Source organism: Vulpes lagopus, chromosome 11 (genome assembly GCF_018345385.1).
Source record: "Vulpes lagopus strain Blue_001 chromosome 11, ASM1834538v1, whole genome shotgun sequence".
NCBI classification, from domain to species: domain Eukaryota; kingdom Metazoa; phylum Chordata; class Mammalia; order Carnivora; family Canidae; genus Vulpes; species Vulpes lagopus.
In genome coordinates, this window is record NC_054834.1 from 27,321,326 (window position 1) to 27,335,008 (window position 13,683).

The following is a 13,683-nucleotide window of genomic DNA, read 5'->3' on the forward strand; positions in this document are numbered from 1 at the left end:
CAGACTGGCAGGGATGGGGAGGGAAGGGCTGATCTCTAAATCAGGGTGGATACAATGAAGACTTACCATGTTTGGCCAGTAGTGCTACATGGGACATGTCTGCAGACCAGATAACATATTTCACCTTGGAAATCTTCACAGAGGCCAAAGTTCTGGGGCAGAGAGAGAAAGGTGAACGAATGTGAGTGGACTCAACTCTCTCGTCCCAGGTTGAGACCTACATCCTTTTATCTCAAAATTAACGTAAGCCCCAGTTTCTTAAAATAATGCCAAATGAACGCTCTCTGTATTGTAGCTGAGTGACTGAAACATTTTGGCTCACACTGTACACTTTGCCCTCCCTCAACTCCCTGCCTCTTATTCCCACGTACTACTAGGGATTTGTGTATGTCTGGTCTCACCAGTGGACTGTAAGCTCCTTTAAGGATAAGAATTGTGCTATTCATCCCTATATGCCTACAGTTCTATGTCTCCAAAACATTCTTTGTTCAGGCAAGTGCTCCAAAAACAGATAAATAAGCCCCTCATTGTAATGCTAGTGTGTACAGACAGGATGGAAAGTGACCCAGAGGAGAAAGTGGTGAGAAAGAGTCTTGGAGTTAGAGCACACAAGTGGCCAAGCCTAAGGTAGAGTCACTGGGAGAAAAACCTCCCACTACAGATGTCCACTCTCACCCCCCCATATGCCTATCTGCTTTAGGGGCACCTAACACGTTACCGCTTCTGCTGTACATCAAACAGCGTGATGGATTCTGCGTCTCGAAGTAGGAGGTTGCCTGTGCCAGCGTAAAAGATCTCATCACAGTTGGGCACCTGTACCTTTTTGGTGATCTCATTCTTCAGATTCTTGATCAGAAGCTGAAATAATGATCACAGGTGGGGTTATCAGAAATGCACATTCGTAAGCTGCAGTTGACGATGTGCCTCAGCAACTGTTCCTCAGCTTCAAGAAACCAAGTCTGGGTCATTTTCTATCCAGGTGAGTCACCACGCCGGGCAGACCACCCCAAACAAGACCCTCTTCAGGGGCCTTGAGAGCTTCTGTTTCTTCCCCCAACTGAAACATCCTGAGAAAACCAACTAAAGTCTGAATTCCTCCTTCAAACAGAGAACAGCACTTCTGGGGCTTAAATTTTTGTTACATATTTTCTTGAAAGAGCTTTGGCTGTCTTGTTGAGGATGGCTTACATTTTAATACCAGTGGGAATAACTAGGATAAGGAAGAGGATTTACTCCTTGTCCAATCCACCTATTTCACATTTGATGGTTTTTGGCTTCTGTGTTATCAAGAGTGGTATTAGCTTGGTTGTTCTCAAGCTCAGACCCACAGTGATCATCAACCCAGTCAAATCAATTTTAAGGTTTATTTCCTAAGGGGACTAGGGTATCTGCACAATGATCACAGCTCCCCAGGTGGTGAGCAGAGAAAAAACATGCTCTTTCTTCATGCAATACGTAGACCACTGCTACCACACTGCCTGTGTCAGTTTCCCCTTTTAGGCTTAACTCACCGAATGCATCCGATCTAGGACAGCAAACCGATTTCTAGCAACCCAAACGGCTGTCAGGCCTGAAGATCGTTTCCCTTCAGGAGCTGAGAACAAAACCAAAGGGTGGGAGCATGTGGTGAACCACTGGCAGGTGACAGAGTCAGGTGCCACGGAGCTGCCAGTCTTGCTGGCTGCCATGTTGGCTTCGCCAGTTCAGCTGCTTCCTAACTAATTCAGCTGTAACCTGAGGCTATTGTCAGTGACTTTCCCCACCAGTCCCCTCCAAACTCCAACCTCCACCCCTGCCAAGCCTCTTTTCTCTAGGCCAAGTGGCTGCATTTCAGCCAACACCATGTACTGGCAGAAGGACCGCCCATCTTGGGAGACAGCACACTCCATCAAGCTAACGAGCAGGGCCTTGCTGGCCAAGCCATGGAGCGCTGCAAGCAGCCTGTCAGTGTCTAGGACCTCCTATCTCAACAAGCTGGAGTAGAGACCGAGCCCCCTCCCCAGGACGCAGCTGCTCTACTGCTTTTAACATGCAAATGCAGACCTCCGGGTAGAGCAGGGTGGGGCACAGCGCTCCCAACTAAATCTCGACAGGCAGATGAGCTCTGTGTGGGCACTATTTAGCACCAAGCTGTTGCTCTATAAATGTCAATCACTCTTATTACCCTGAAGAAAGTTGTAAAATGCTCCTCAGTTCCCCAACATTTCACTGGCTGATGAGAATTCTGAATGGGCTCTCTACTCTTGGGGAAACTTCAACAGTCACACACAGAAGGCTGCACGAAATACTCTTTGATCTATAGCATCAGCAGAAAAGTAAACAAAACATGCTGGCCAGCCTTGCTCTGTACACCTCTCTAGCACCTGTGGTGACAGGCAATTCTTATCACAACCAACACCCCCATTCTGCAGGGGCTAGGGACCCACGCTGAGTCAAGCTTTTGCTCTTTCTCTTCCTCTCTGCTCCCTGTCACCGGGCTGCACCTTTACTCCTTTACTATTCTCTCCCTTGAAAGACGAAGAAAACAGAAGTGGTAGGAAAACAGAACTAAGATATTTTAAACTCTATTAATTGTAACAGATGGGGAAAAAGAGCAAGGGGGTGGATAGGAAGGAACTTAATCATAAAATTTGGTCAGAAATGACTTAACTGTTTAATTTATAGGGAAACTGATTTATGGATACCAAAGACAGATTTCCCCTCTTCTCACCAGAACCACATTTTTTTTTTTTTTTTTTAAGGTACATCATATTAGCAACACTAAGGACACAGTAGCACTAACAACAGGGACAGAACTAGCACAATGATTTCTCACGTTCTGCTGACAGGAGTTTAAAATATCATGGAAGTGTGCTAGTAAGGTGGGGACCCAAGGAACAAACCCTCTGTAAAGCAACGGGAGGAAGTGGACTGAAAGGAGCTTAGGCGAGACATGTCCATTATGAGAAGGCTGTCAGCGAATTCTTGTCAGCGAATTCTAATAGGAAGGACTCAACCAGGGGTGGTGGTGATGGAAGAGGTAGACAGGGGTCTCAGCTGGATCCTAGGATCCCTGGTGGGGCATGGGGCTGCGAATAGCCTCATCTCTCTGACATGCAAAAGGAAGCCAATCGGATCTGGATGTGGATGGGAGGGCATAAATCCCTAGTCCCAGGATGAGACACTGCAAGATTGGAACCACATTCTTAAATAAATGAAACTACCAGGGTGAAAGTCATATCAGCTGACAATAAACCAAGATAACATGCTGTGCTGAAAGAGAAAATGGAGAGTTTCTAATAACCAAATTATAAAAAATATATATCTAGCTGGAGTAATAAAATGGAGGAGGAACATGAATATTTCACACCATGGTCGCCTCTGATGCAACTGTCAGCGGCACCTGCCAACAGACATGAGTGATGTGGCCGCAGGCTGGGGATGGAAAGTGAAAAACCTGAAGAGGCGTGACGGCGCGGGAGACGGGAGCTGTGCGCAAAGCCTGCAGACACAGGAAGCACCTACCATCAGGATTCTGTGAGTCTGCATCCTTGGGGATGGTGTACAGGTCATAGGTACTGTTCTCTAAATTGCTGGCTCTCTGTAAAGGAGAAAGAAGTCAAATCATTAGCGAGGGGAACCAAGATGGCAGTTTATTCTGACAGAGAAAACTGTGCCATCGTACAACAATCTGAAGCTATCCCTTCCTTTTCCTTCACCCAGAGGGCAAGCAAATGTTTCTACTGCTAAAAATTCTCAGGCTCCGAATTCACAGCACCTTTATCTTCCAAAAACGCAGATGTTATTTGAAAGGAAGCAAGGATTGCTCTTGCCTCGAAAACTTAATGAACCAAATCCCCAATATTCTGGTTGCTCTACCTGTGTATACTCATCAACTTAAAAATCTGTTCAAAAGGGGGAAAAAAAAAATCAAAGAAAAGATAAGAAACACAACTGTGAGGAAAAAAATGTTCTTAGATACTAACTAGGGTTAGACTAGAAGTCATATGGGGAAAGACAGGTTTTCATTCTTTTTAACTTGGCAAACAGGGGCACTAAAAGTAAAATGTCATTTCCTTTTTCTCCCAAATTATATGAAGAAATGTGGGGGCTCACCTGCTGGCCCCAAAGGCAACTCCAAGGAAAGCAACCCTCTTCCAAGTCAGCCCTACAATTTTTACCCACATGGAGGAATCAAGATAAGCATCTTATTTGCATAGAATATATATACTTGTAGTGATTTGGGTCACTCATCTTGATGCTCTGTTAAGTTTAGAAATTGTCAGACTTATGAAAGTTCATAAACCCTAACATGCTGGTATCACTGGAGTGGACCTGGTTTGAGCCTGTTCACTATGTTAGCTCTTTTAAAATGACCACTACATAGTTTCTAAACAGCCACTAGAGGTTCCCTAAGAGCATGAGAAAGAAAGTTACGGGAAATAGGACAATCATAGGAGGACACCGTGGGTTACATACCGTACACAATAGGACTGCATTTTCTGCTGGATTGTATGACATATTGAACACTGGAAACTTGGAACCACTGGAGTTATACGTGGAAAAAAAGAGAAAATAAGGAAGAGGAATAAGGACGGAAGAAAGAATGGAATTACTCCCAAACCTCCTACTTATCTAGTCTTTATACATATACTCATCACTTTTATAATCAGGAATAAAAATAAATATTGCATCTACTCTCTTCCTTCCTTTAACGCTTGAGGAGATCCCTAACTCAGCTTTGACAAACAGTTTAAAAAAGGCAAACCCTACTACAAGCCCAATTATTCAACAGAAGGTAGGGTTAGCACTCATTGTACTGAGTGGGACTGGTTCCTCTTGGGTACAAATTCCTACACATAATTGCAGGGGACACCACAGAGTAACATGATGTGCTCTGTCTCTGGCTAATTTCTCCTGTCCCTTGGAGTGTTCACATAAACCCATCTTTTTATTGTAGTAATGCTGGAGGCTGGTTATCAAACCCTCATGCCAGAGTTTGCCACCATGAATGTTTCAGCATGCTGATGCAGCTGGCTTTCCAAGAGGACAGTTCTTTTTGCCAGACATCCCAGAGGTTATCATATCTTCAGAGTTAAGAGCTTCCAGAGACATATATTCTAGTTTAGAGATGTGTGCGTTTTGCTGGAAAGCAAAGAAGAGTTACAGAAATGCCAAATAGAGGCAAAAATGCCTGTCACCAAGTTTGGCTGCTCTCTACCAGGAAACTTTCTCTGGTTTGCAAGAGACCTGGCAAACAGTGGAAGTATGATCTCCTCTGCACAGGGTCACTAGCATTCTCATTAGGGAAACTCTCATTCTCCTCATGGCCTCCTCTGTGCCCACCGTGCTCTTGGGGTTTAAACTGAGCAGTCTCCCCAGTAGGGATTCAATCTGTGAGAGGAGAGGAGATCCAAAATGCAAAATGTTGAAAGACAGAGTCCAGTTCGTAGGTATCACATCGTGGTGACAGAGGAGGGTGTGGAGGGAGGGAACAGGTCTGATTTACCTCCGCAACTGCATCACAGCTACATCTTTGGAGCTGTTGAAATCCAACTGACGTAAGAATCGGTCTTTGACATAATGTAGCATATTGCCATGAACAGCATAGGCTGGCCGTTCCCGTTCTAGTTTAAAGACGATCATGCCACCATCATGGCCTGGAGCACAGTGAGAAGAGGAAAGAATTAGCTGTAGGCAAGAAAGCTGGAAACAGGAGATACACAAGGACGAGGGCTGTATGTGTACTAAAAACAAAGATGCCTAAATGCTTTTTGCCTAAATTCTCACAGTTATTAGATTTCTTATTCAAAAAATCTGTGAATCCTTTCCTAATGCTTTCTTATCATACTGTCACAGTTAGACACACCCTCCTCTGTGTTCTCCTAACACTCTGTACAAAGTTCCATTGTACCTAAGATAAACACATGGAGTTGCATCAAACTAAAAGGCTTCAGCACACTGAAGCAAATCATCAAGATGAAAGGGCAAACTGCTGAATGGGAGAAAATATCTGCAAATCACGTATCTGATAAGAGGTTAATATCCAAAATACATAAAGAATGCAACTCAATATAAAAAAAGAAAACCACACACAAACAACCAATTAAAAACCAGACAGAGGACTCGAACAGACATTTCTCCAAAGACACAGAAACGGCCAACAGACACATGAAGAGATGCTCCACATCATTTATCATCAGGGAAATGCAAATCAAAAACCACAATGAGTATCAGTTCACACCAGTTAAGAACGGCTAGTTAAAAAAATGACAAGAAATAACAAGTATTGGTGAGGATGTGGAGAAAAGAAAACTCTCCTGGTGCCCGGCTGGTGGGGATGTAAATTGTTTGCAGCTCCCAAGGAAAACAGTATGGAGATTCCTCAAAAAATTAAAAATAGAACCACCATATGATCCAGCAATTCCACTAGTGGGTATCCATCTGAAGAAAATTAAACACCAGTTTGAAGAGATATATGTACTCCCACATTCACCACAACATTATTTATAGTAGCCAAGAGATATAGAAGCAATGTTAAGTTTCCACTGATAAATGGATAAAGGAAATGTTTTACACACATACACACACACATACACACACAAAATGGCACATTACTCAGCCATAAAAAAGAATGAGATCTTGCATTTACAACAATATGGACTTAGAGGAATTATGCTAAGTGAAATACTCAGACACAGAATGATACTGTAAAAGATCACTAATATATGGAATCTAAAAAAAAAACCAAATGAACAAAAACAAAAAAACCCAAAACTGAAACAGAGCACAGATATAGAGAATAAACAAGCTACCAGAGGCTGGAGGAGGTGGAGAGTGATCCAAATAGATAAAGAAGATTATGAGGTATAAATATTCAGTTACAAAATAAGTTAGTCATGGGGATGTAATGAATAGCATAAAGAATGATACTCTAAGAACTGTGTGGTGACCGATGGTAACTAGATTTAATCAAGGAGACTATTTTGTCCCCTATTCCATATATCATTTTATCAACTATATCAAATCATTATGATGTTCACCTAAAACTAATAGGATAGAGTATACTTGTCCATTATGCTTCAATTAAAAATACAAAAAACAAAAAAAAACTCTCTAGTATAGCACTGAACACCCTGCACTGTGATTGTTTAAGTCCACCAGCTCTACTATACCACGAGCTCCCTGAAGACAGAAATTACGGTAATTTCCACCCTTCCCCCATCCTTAGCATATAGCAAGAACAAAAAAGTTTTTGCTGAACAGGGATGCTAGTTTAAAAAGCCTGTCCAGGGATGCCTGGGTGGCTTGGCGGTTGGGCATCTGCCTTTGGCTCAGGGTGTGATCCTGGGGTCTGGAGTTGAGTCTCGCATCGGGCTCCCTGCATGGGGCCTGCTTCTCCCTCTGCCTATGTCTCTGCCTCTCTCTTTCTCTCTCTCTGTCTCTCATGAATAAATATTAAAAAAAAAAAAAAAAAAAGCCTGTACAGTTGTTTTTTTAAAAATATTTTGCTTTTTCCCTACTAGCATCATCAACCTCTGACCTTTGTCATTCTAGTCAGCTCTCCACACACAAACCAGATCATTCACTTCCCTATCCAGCACTTTCCAATGGCTCTCCACCCATTAATAAAATCTTGAATCTGAGCTTGGCCCGTAAGGCGGAGCCACAACCGAGACTGCTCTTCCGTCCCATGACTCAGCCTACACTGGCTGTACCCTCCTGGCCTCCGATGCCACTCACACAGGTCCAGCACTGCTCACAGCACTGTCAGTGAGTGGGTCACCCCTCACTTCCTTCAACACCCAGTAGGAAGCAGCAGTGCCCCACATGCATCCCTCTCCATGCCCCTTCCTTTTGCCTTACTTTTCTCAAAGTATTTTCCACATTTGTTTTATATATTTACGGTTTATGGTCTCTCTCCCTTCACTACAAATCAAAGTTCCATAATGTCAGGGATACTGCTTGAGGCTGCTCTCACACCAACACCCAGACTAGGGCCTGAGGCTCCGTTTGTATCAGCTAAACGAATGACAGAAGCTCTGCCTCTAGCTTCTCACTTCCTCTGTCAGAGAATCCTGAGTGTCCACCACTGGCCTCCTAAATGATCAAAGGTAATGGGCTTTATTGGCAAATGGATCCAGGTGGACAATGAACACTGAAAGAATGGTTCTCCAGGAAGGTAAAGGAGAGCAAAGGAGAAAAGCTTCAACTGCACAGCTCTGAGAACCCTCCTTCTCCTTCCCGCCATCCTGCTATGCATCAATCAGAAAAAGCAAATGCAGAATCACTCTCATATCTTACAAACTCTGAACTCAAGGGAAAAAGAGAAGAAATGGCCCTTACCTGCCGCAAAAAGGTTCAGATTAGGGTGGGCAGCCAGGACCCAGAAACGATCGTGGTCCCTGCGGAAGGTCTGAACACCAGTCCTAGGAAAGCAAAAGGTACACAAATGAAAGAGTTCATTTCTGAGAAATCCTCAGCCCATCATATATGAGAGCACTGACTATAAGCCAGCACACTGATTAAAGATTAAATCAGGGACAGCAAATCGCATATACTAAGTAAAGGGGAGTCTTAATAAATTCTACCAAGAAGACAAAGACCCTACTATTTTGGGATTTCAATTTCCCCTTATTCATCATGATTTCTTGTAATACTACCTTCATTCCATATTTCTTATTTCTCTAACTACAGAAGAACACCCTTAAATTTGGAGAAAAAGAATGCACGTGGAGACTGTATTTGAGGGGAGATCTGTAAATGCTGGCTGTTGCTAGGCTCCTTAAAGCTTCCATTACATCGGACCTGGTGTCTCTATATGCTGAAGATGAAGAGATGCACAGAAGTCCTCTAATCTAACTTTTAGGACAGAATGAGAGAAAGGAGGGGCCTTCCCCTGGCTTTGGTCACACACCCATCAAAACCCCCTTACCGCTTGGACATATCCCAGACTCGGATACTCTTGTCCTCAGAATTGCTGAGGATCAGCTCTTGGCGAGGGTGGAAGACAGCACAAGATACATTGTTGTAATGACCTCGGCAGGTGTCAACCTCCCACGCCTTTGACTCTGAAGGATGGAGAAGAATTAGATTACAACAACTCTCTACTATTACAAATCCAGGACTTAAAATCACAGCATCTGTCATCAAATGCTAGGTGCTACTCCAAAGCTGCATCAGCAACTTCTCTCGAACAGAGTAATTTTCTTCATTTAAGCCTCAGAATCTATACATGTTTCTTTGTTCTTTCATTTGGACCTTCCTACCAGTGACAGCACCTCTTCTCCATCATCCTTTATCCTCTTGCTTACCCGGTCTTATTTGTCACCAGCTGTCATGATAGAACAAATATAAGCTCCATGTGTTTTAGTCACCATTGTAACTCCAAAGCAGGTACCCAATAAATATTTTTTGAATGAATAAATGGTTACTCTTAACTATGCTCAGACTCCTCAAAACCAGGATGCCTCAAAAAGAGGAAAAAAGAACCTAAGGTAGGAAAATGGGTCACTAAGTGCAGAAGACCCAGCTACTTCACCTTGCTGCTCAGCAGTCAATTTTTTAGACATGGTGATTTGGTCACTGGTCTACTCACCATTCATGCGCCAGATCTTCACCTGACGGTCATCTGCCCCAGAGACAATAAGGGGCATAGTCGGGTGAAAGGCAGCCCAGTTTACTCCACGATCATGACCCTGTGGCAAAAAAGAATTGGTTCTTCTGAAATGACTTTGTACTATTACTGAAAGAAAACTTATGGGCCATGCGGGTGATTATAAAAAATGTCTGATTTTTGTTCTTCCTGTGAAAAGACTCAAGGGATTTTGCTATTCTAAGATATAAACATGACAGGTACGTCAACCCATTCAGTATTACACCCAAATTCTCATGCCAATTCCCAAATCTTTCTACTCCCAAATTTAGTGTCATCTGCGTTTGGGATATACTGCCTTGCTTTGTTGTCTACTTATATGTTATTTCCTCAGCTAATTATTAATGATTAGTTCAAGAATAAAAACCAATCTCATAACATAATAAGTAAATATGGTTGGGAAACTCTCAGATGAGTGAGGAAATATGCAAGGTCAAAACCATTTTCATAGTAACATTGAGATGTTATTTGCCTTTTTCACTCTTATTCTCTCCCAAGGATAAAGTTTTCCAGAGGCTACATGAAATGATATCATTGCTTTGATGGTTAACAGAATATGTGCTTATATATTTTGTGTTTTTAAGTGTTCTTAGCTTTAATTTCAGATATGGTAAAAACTGAAAGATATAAACCACATAAACAAGAACTCTTTGAGGTCCTCAGTAAGTCTTAAGAGGATAAGGAGGTTCTCAGACCACGAAGTTTAAGAACTGCTTATTTTGGGATCCCTGGGTGGTGCAGCGGTTTAGCGCCTGCCTTTGGCCCAGGGCGCGATCCTGGAGACCCGGGATCGAATCCCACGTCGGGCTCCTGGTGCATGGAGCCTGCTTCTCCCTCTGCCTGTGTCTCTGCCTCTCTCTCTCTCTCTCTGTGTGTGACTATCATAAATAAATAAATAATTAAAAAAAAAAAAAGAAAGAAAGAACTGCTTATTTTAAGGGATTCCCTTGTTCAGCGGTTTAGCGCCTACCTTCGGCCCAGGGCCTGATCCTGGGGTCCCAGGATTAAGTCCCACATGAGGTCCCCTGCATAGAGCCTGCTTCTCCCTCTGCCTGTGTCTCTGACTCTCTCTGTGTGTCTCTCATGGATAAATAAAATATTAAAAAAAAAAGAACTGCCAACTTTAATATATCTTATACTTCATTTATCTAGTTGTACTCAGCACTACAGCAGAATCATAGATAAGGTAGTTTCAAATCACCAGTGTTTCTGAGAGACTTCATGCTGTGGGCAAAGTCCCCTGGGTTCGGAATCCAATCCACGTTCAAATCCTAGTTCTTCCATTTACTAGATACATGTGGATTTTGGTATACTGCTCAATTTCTCTAAGTCTCAATTTTTTTTCATCTGTAAAATGAGGTTACTAATATCTACTTCAGAGGATAGCTGTGAGGATTAAATTAGATGTTTTTTTAAAATCTAGTTTCTTTCTCTAGCGCTTTTCTATTTTCTCACCACGCACACAAATTACTTACACATGGCTGGTCCTCAATTAGTCCGATTAAATCCTCCCACCCCCCGCCCCAACTCTCACAAGAGGCGTGTGAACGGACTCTGCTTTGGAATGGTGACGGAGCCTACGCCAGCGTTCTCCTGCTCTCCCCGCTGGGTTTAGGAAGTAATGTGACTCTCCCTTAGGTGGCACAGGAGCCTCCTTTCTCCTGGCTCACGGGATATTCTGCTTCCAGCACCTCAAAACAGTGCCATTTCATAAGCACCACACAATTCTGTTGCAGGAATGAACAAATGAGTGGCATGCTGTCACCATTTCCCGGAGAAGAGCCCATGTGAGTTGCAGGCTGTGAAGACAAGTACCTCCAGCACGTGCTTCACCACTGCATCTGTCGTTCCAAATAGATCAACCCCAGTTATTCCTCTCACGTCGGACTCCACTGCACCAGGGGACAAGTTTTTTTTCCTTAGACCTTTGAAGGGATAAGGAGTGGGATGGAAGACACAAAATAGTGTTACCAAAAAGAACACAGTAAGAGAGGCACAGGAAGGGACAGGGATAGACTAATGAGAATGAAAAAGGAGGGGAAAAGAAATCTAGACAGACTCAAGAAAGAAGTCAAGGGCTCCTATCTCTCTCTTTCTAAAAATGTTCCAGATGTTGAAGCACTTTCACTATCCTCTCTTTTCTTCCCCTGACACTTAACAGACCTGCTACTGTGTTTCCTCCCAGAGGATGACAATCTAAACTTCTAACACAGCTAACTTCCTCCGCAAGCCTTGCCTCAGGAGCAGCCTACTTGAGAAAATTTCTAGTCTTTACTGTTCTGGAAATGCAGACTCAAATGATAAGCGTCCCATTTCCACTCTCAACTTTATGACAACTACAGCAACTTCTCTTCCATCACCTCAAAAACTTTTAAAAGAAAAGCCATTTGGGGAAGCCACGGCTCTTTGTTTCTCAAACCAGAAGCTGTTCGGCAACTCACGGGGAAGTTCCAGAGCAGGAGAGGAAACCAAACAGCTACCTTGTGGAAGAGAGTATAAAACTACAACTATCGCAGCAAGTGTACTCTTCTATGTGACTCTTGGGCACAGAACAAAATGATTTAAACTATCATGTCCTTATGCACAACAGTACTTTATAAATGTATTCAACAAAAAGACTGCCAGATGAACGTAACTTCTTTCTTTTAGATCATGACTAATAAAATCTAGTTCAGGTACATTATGTATGTATGTATGTATGTATGTATAAATAACCATCGTGTCCTTTTAAGCTCTTACTTAAAAAGGCTAGTTACAGATCTGAATACGTGTATTTTGCCAGTAAAACTTTTGGAGGGTAGTATCACTGGGAGGAACTGCCCTTAATTTGAAAATAGAAAAAAGACACCAAGATAAGAAGAATCGTATGTGTATAGGACCCAAACTTACAACTCATCCACACCTTTTAAAACTATCTGTGGTACAGTCACAAGCAAAGTTATGCAAACAATACAACTGCTTTACACTGGAAAAGCATTCCGTGATTTTCAAAGTGCTAATATATGTTCTGTAATTTGATCCTGTTAACAACCCTTGAGACAGACTAGCAGGTATGATTATATATAAATAGGAAAATAGAATTGGGACTAAAATTCTATCTTTTGAAGTATTTGTGGGGAAAAGAGGAAATTCAAGCAACTGGCACTTGTAAAATAAAAAGCAAGTATTCATCATAATTGAGGGGAAAATAAAAGCCATCACTGAAAATAAAACCTAAGTCACTTTAAGCCCAAATTTTGGAATCTCTAGGGAAATATGAACATTTAAGAGTAATGATTATATTTATCTGTGTTGTTTTAAAATCACAATATTCATGTAATCTCTCTTCCAAGGGCATGCAGACAGCAGCATCGGAGAGGGAGGCCTTCACAATGGCCTGACAATGTTGATCATCTCATCCTCTGTCCAAGGTGAGCAGTTAACAGGTAAGAGGAATAAAGCCACACTTGAACAAAAATGCACCCTCCCAGGCTTCATAAATACGTTATCACAGGGATGTCTCTTCTCACTTACTTCGCCTGTCTCTTTAATAGGATCTGTCAACTTCTTCTAATGAGTCTGGAGTATGAAACAGATTCAGAGGAAGGTGCAAAGACAGACACCTGTGAGGAACTTCACCTCTAATAACCTTCAACACACACACATTAAAAGGAAAGCCGTATGACAGAATGCAAGCCTCTGCTGCACTCGCTGTCACGACAGTGGGGAGGGGGAGGGAGAGCAAAAACAGACAGATGAATAGTGACAGGCAGTGAAAAGATACTTAGAGAAGTATTTGAGCCTGTGACAAGCCTCTCGCTATGACTGAACGACAGATGGAAAATTTCTACAGCAGCTACTCAAATCCAGAGGGAAGGGAGTTCACTCTCAGACTGGACCAGTTTGACGCACGCTTCCCAACGGGGGCCAGGGGCAGGAGTAAGAAGAGAGGAATAAGGATAGGAATTGGCAGCAAATTAATACTTTTTTAGTTGTCATTTCAAAGATTAAGTCTAAATTACATGGGCTTGACATGCAAAGATGTAAGCACATTAAGATCATTTTACTGT

At 42.6% G+C, this 13,683-nt stretch overlaps 1 protein-coding gene across 3 annotated transcripts in view; it reads right to left on the reverse strand.

Moving 5' to 3' along the window:
* Positions 1-13,683, reverse strand: part of COPA (COPI coat complex subunit alpha) — a 43,179-nt gene that overhangs the window by 15,782 nt on the left and 13,714 nt on the right. For all 3 annotated transcript variants that reach the window (XM_041774028.1, XM_041774029.1, XM_041774027.1), the window contains exons 7-16: positions 11,450-11,559; positions 9,578-9,677; positions 8,915-9,050; positions 8,326-8,408; positions 5,489-5,639; positions 4,459-4,525; positions 3,505-3,580; positions 1,512-1,594; positions 719-858; positions 67-152 (exon numbers count right to left, since the gene is read on the reverse strand). In XM_041774028.1, coding sequence (XP_041629962.1) covers positions 67-152; positions 719-858; positions 1,512-1,594; positions 3,505-3,580; positions 4,459-4,525; positions 5,489-5,639; positions 8,326-8,408; positions 8,915-9,050; positions 9,578-9,677; positions 11,450-11,559 — 1,032 coding nt within the window. The remainder of the gene's footprint in view (positions 1-66; positions 153-718; positions 859-1,511; positions 1,595-3,504; positions 3,581-4,458; positions 4,526-5,488; positions 5,640-8,325; positions 8,409-8,914; positions 9,051-9,577; positions 9,678-11,449; positions 11,560-13,683) is intronic.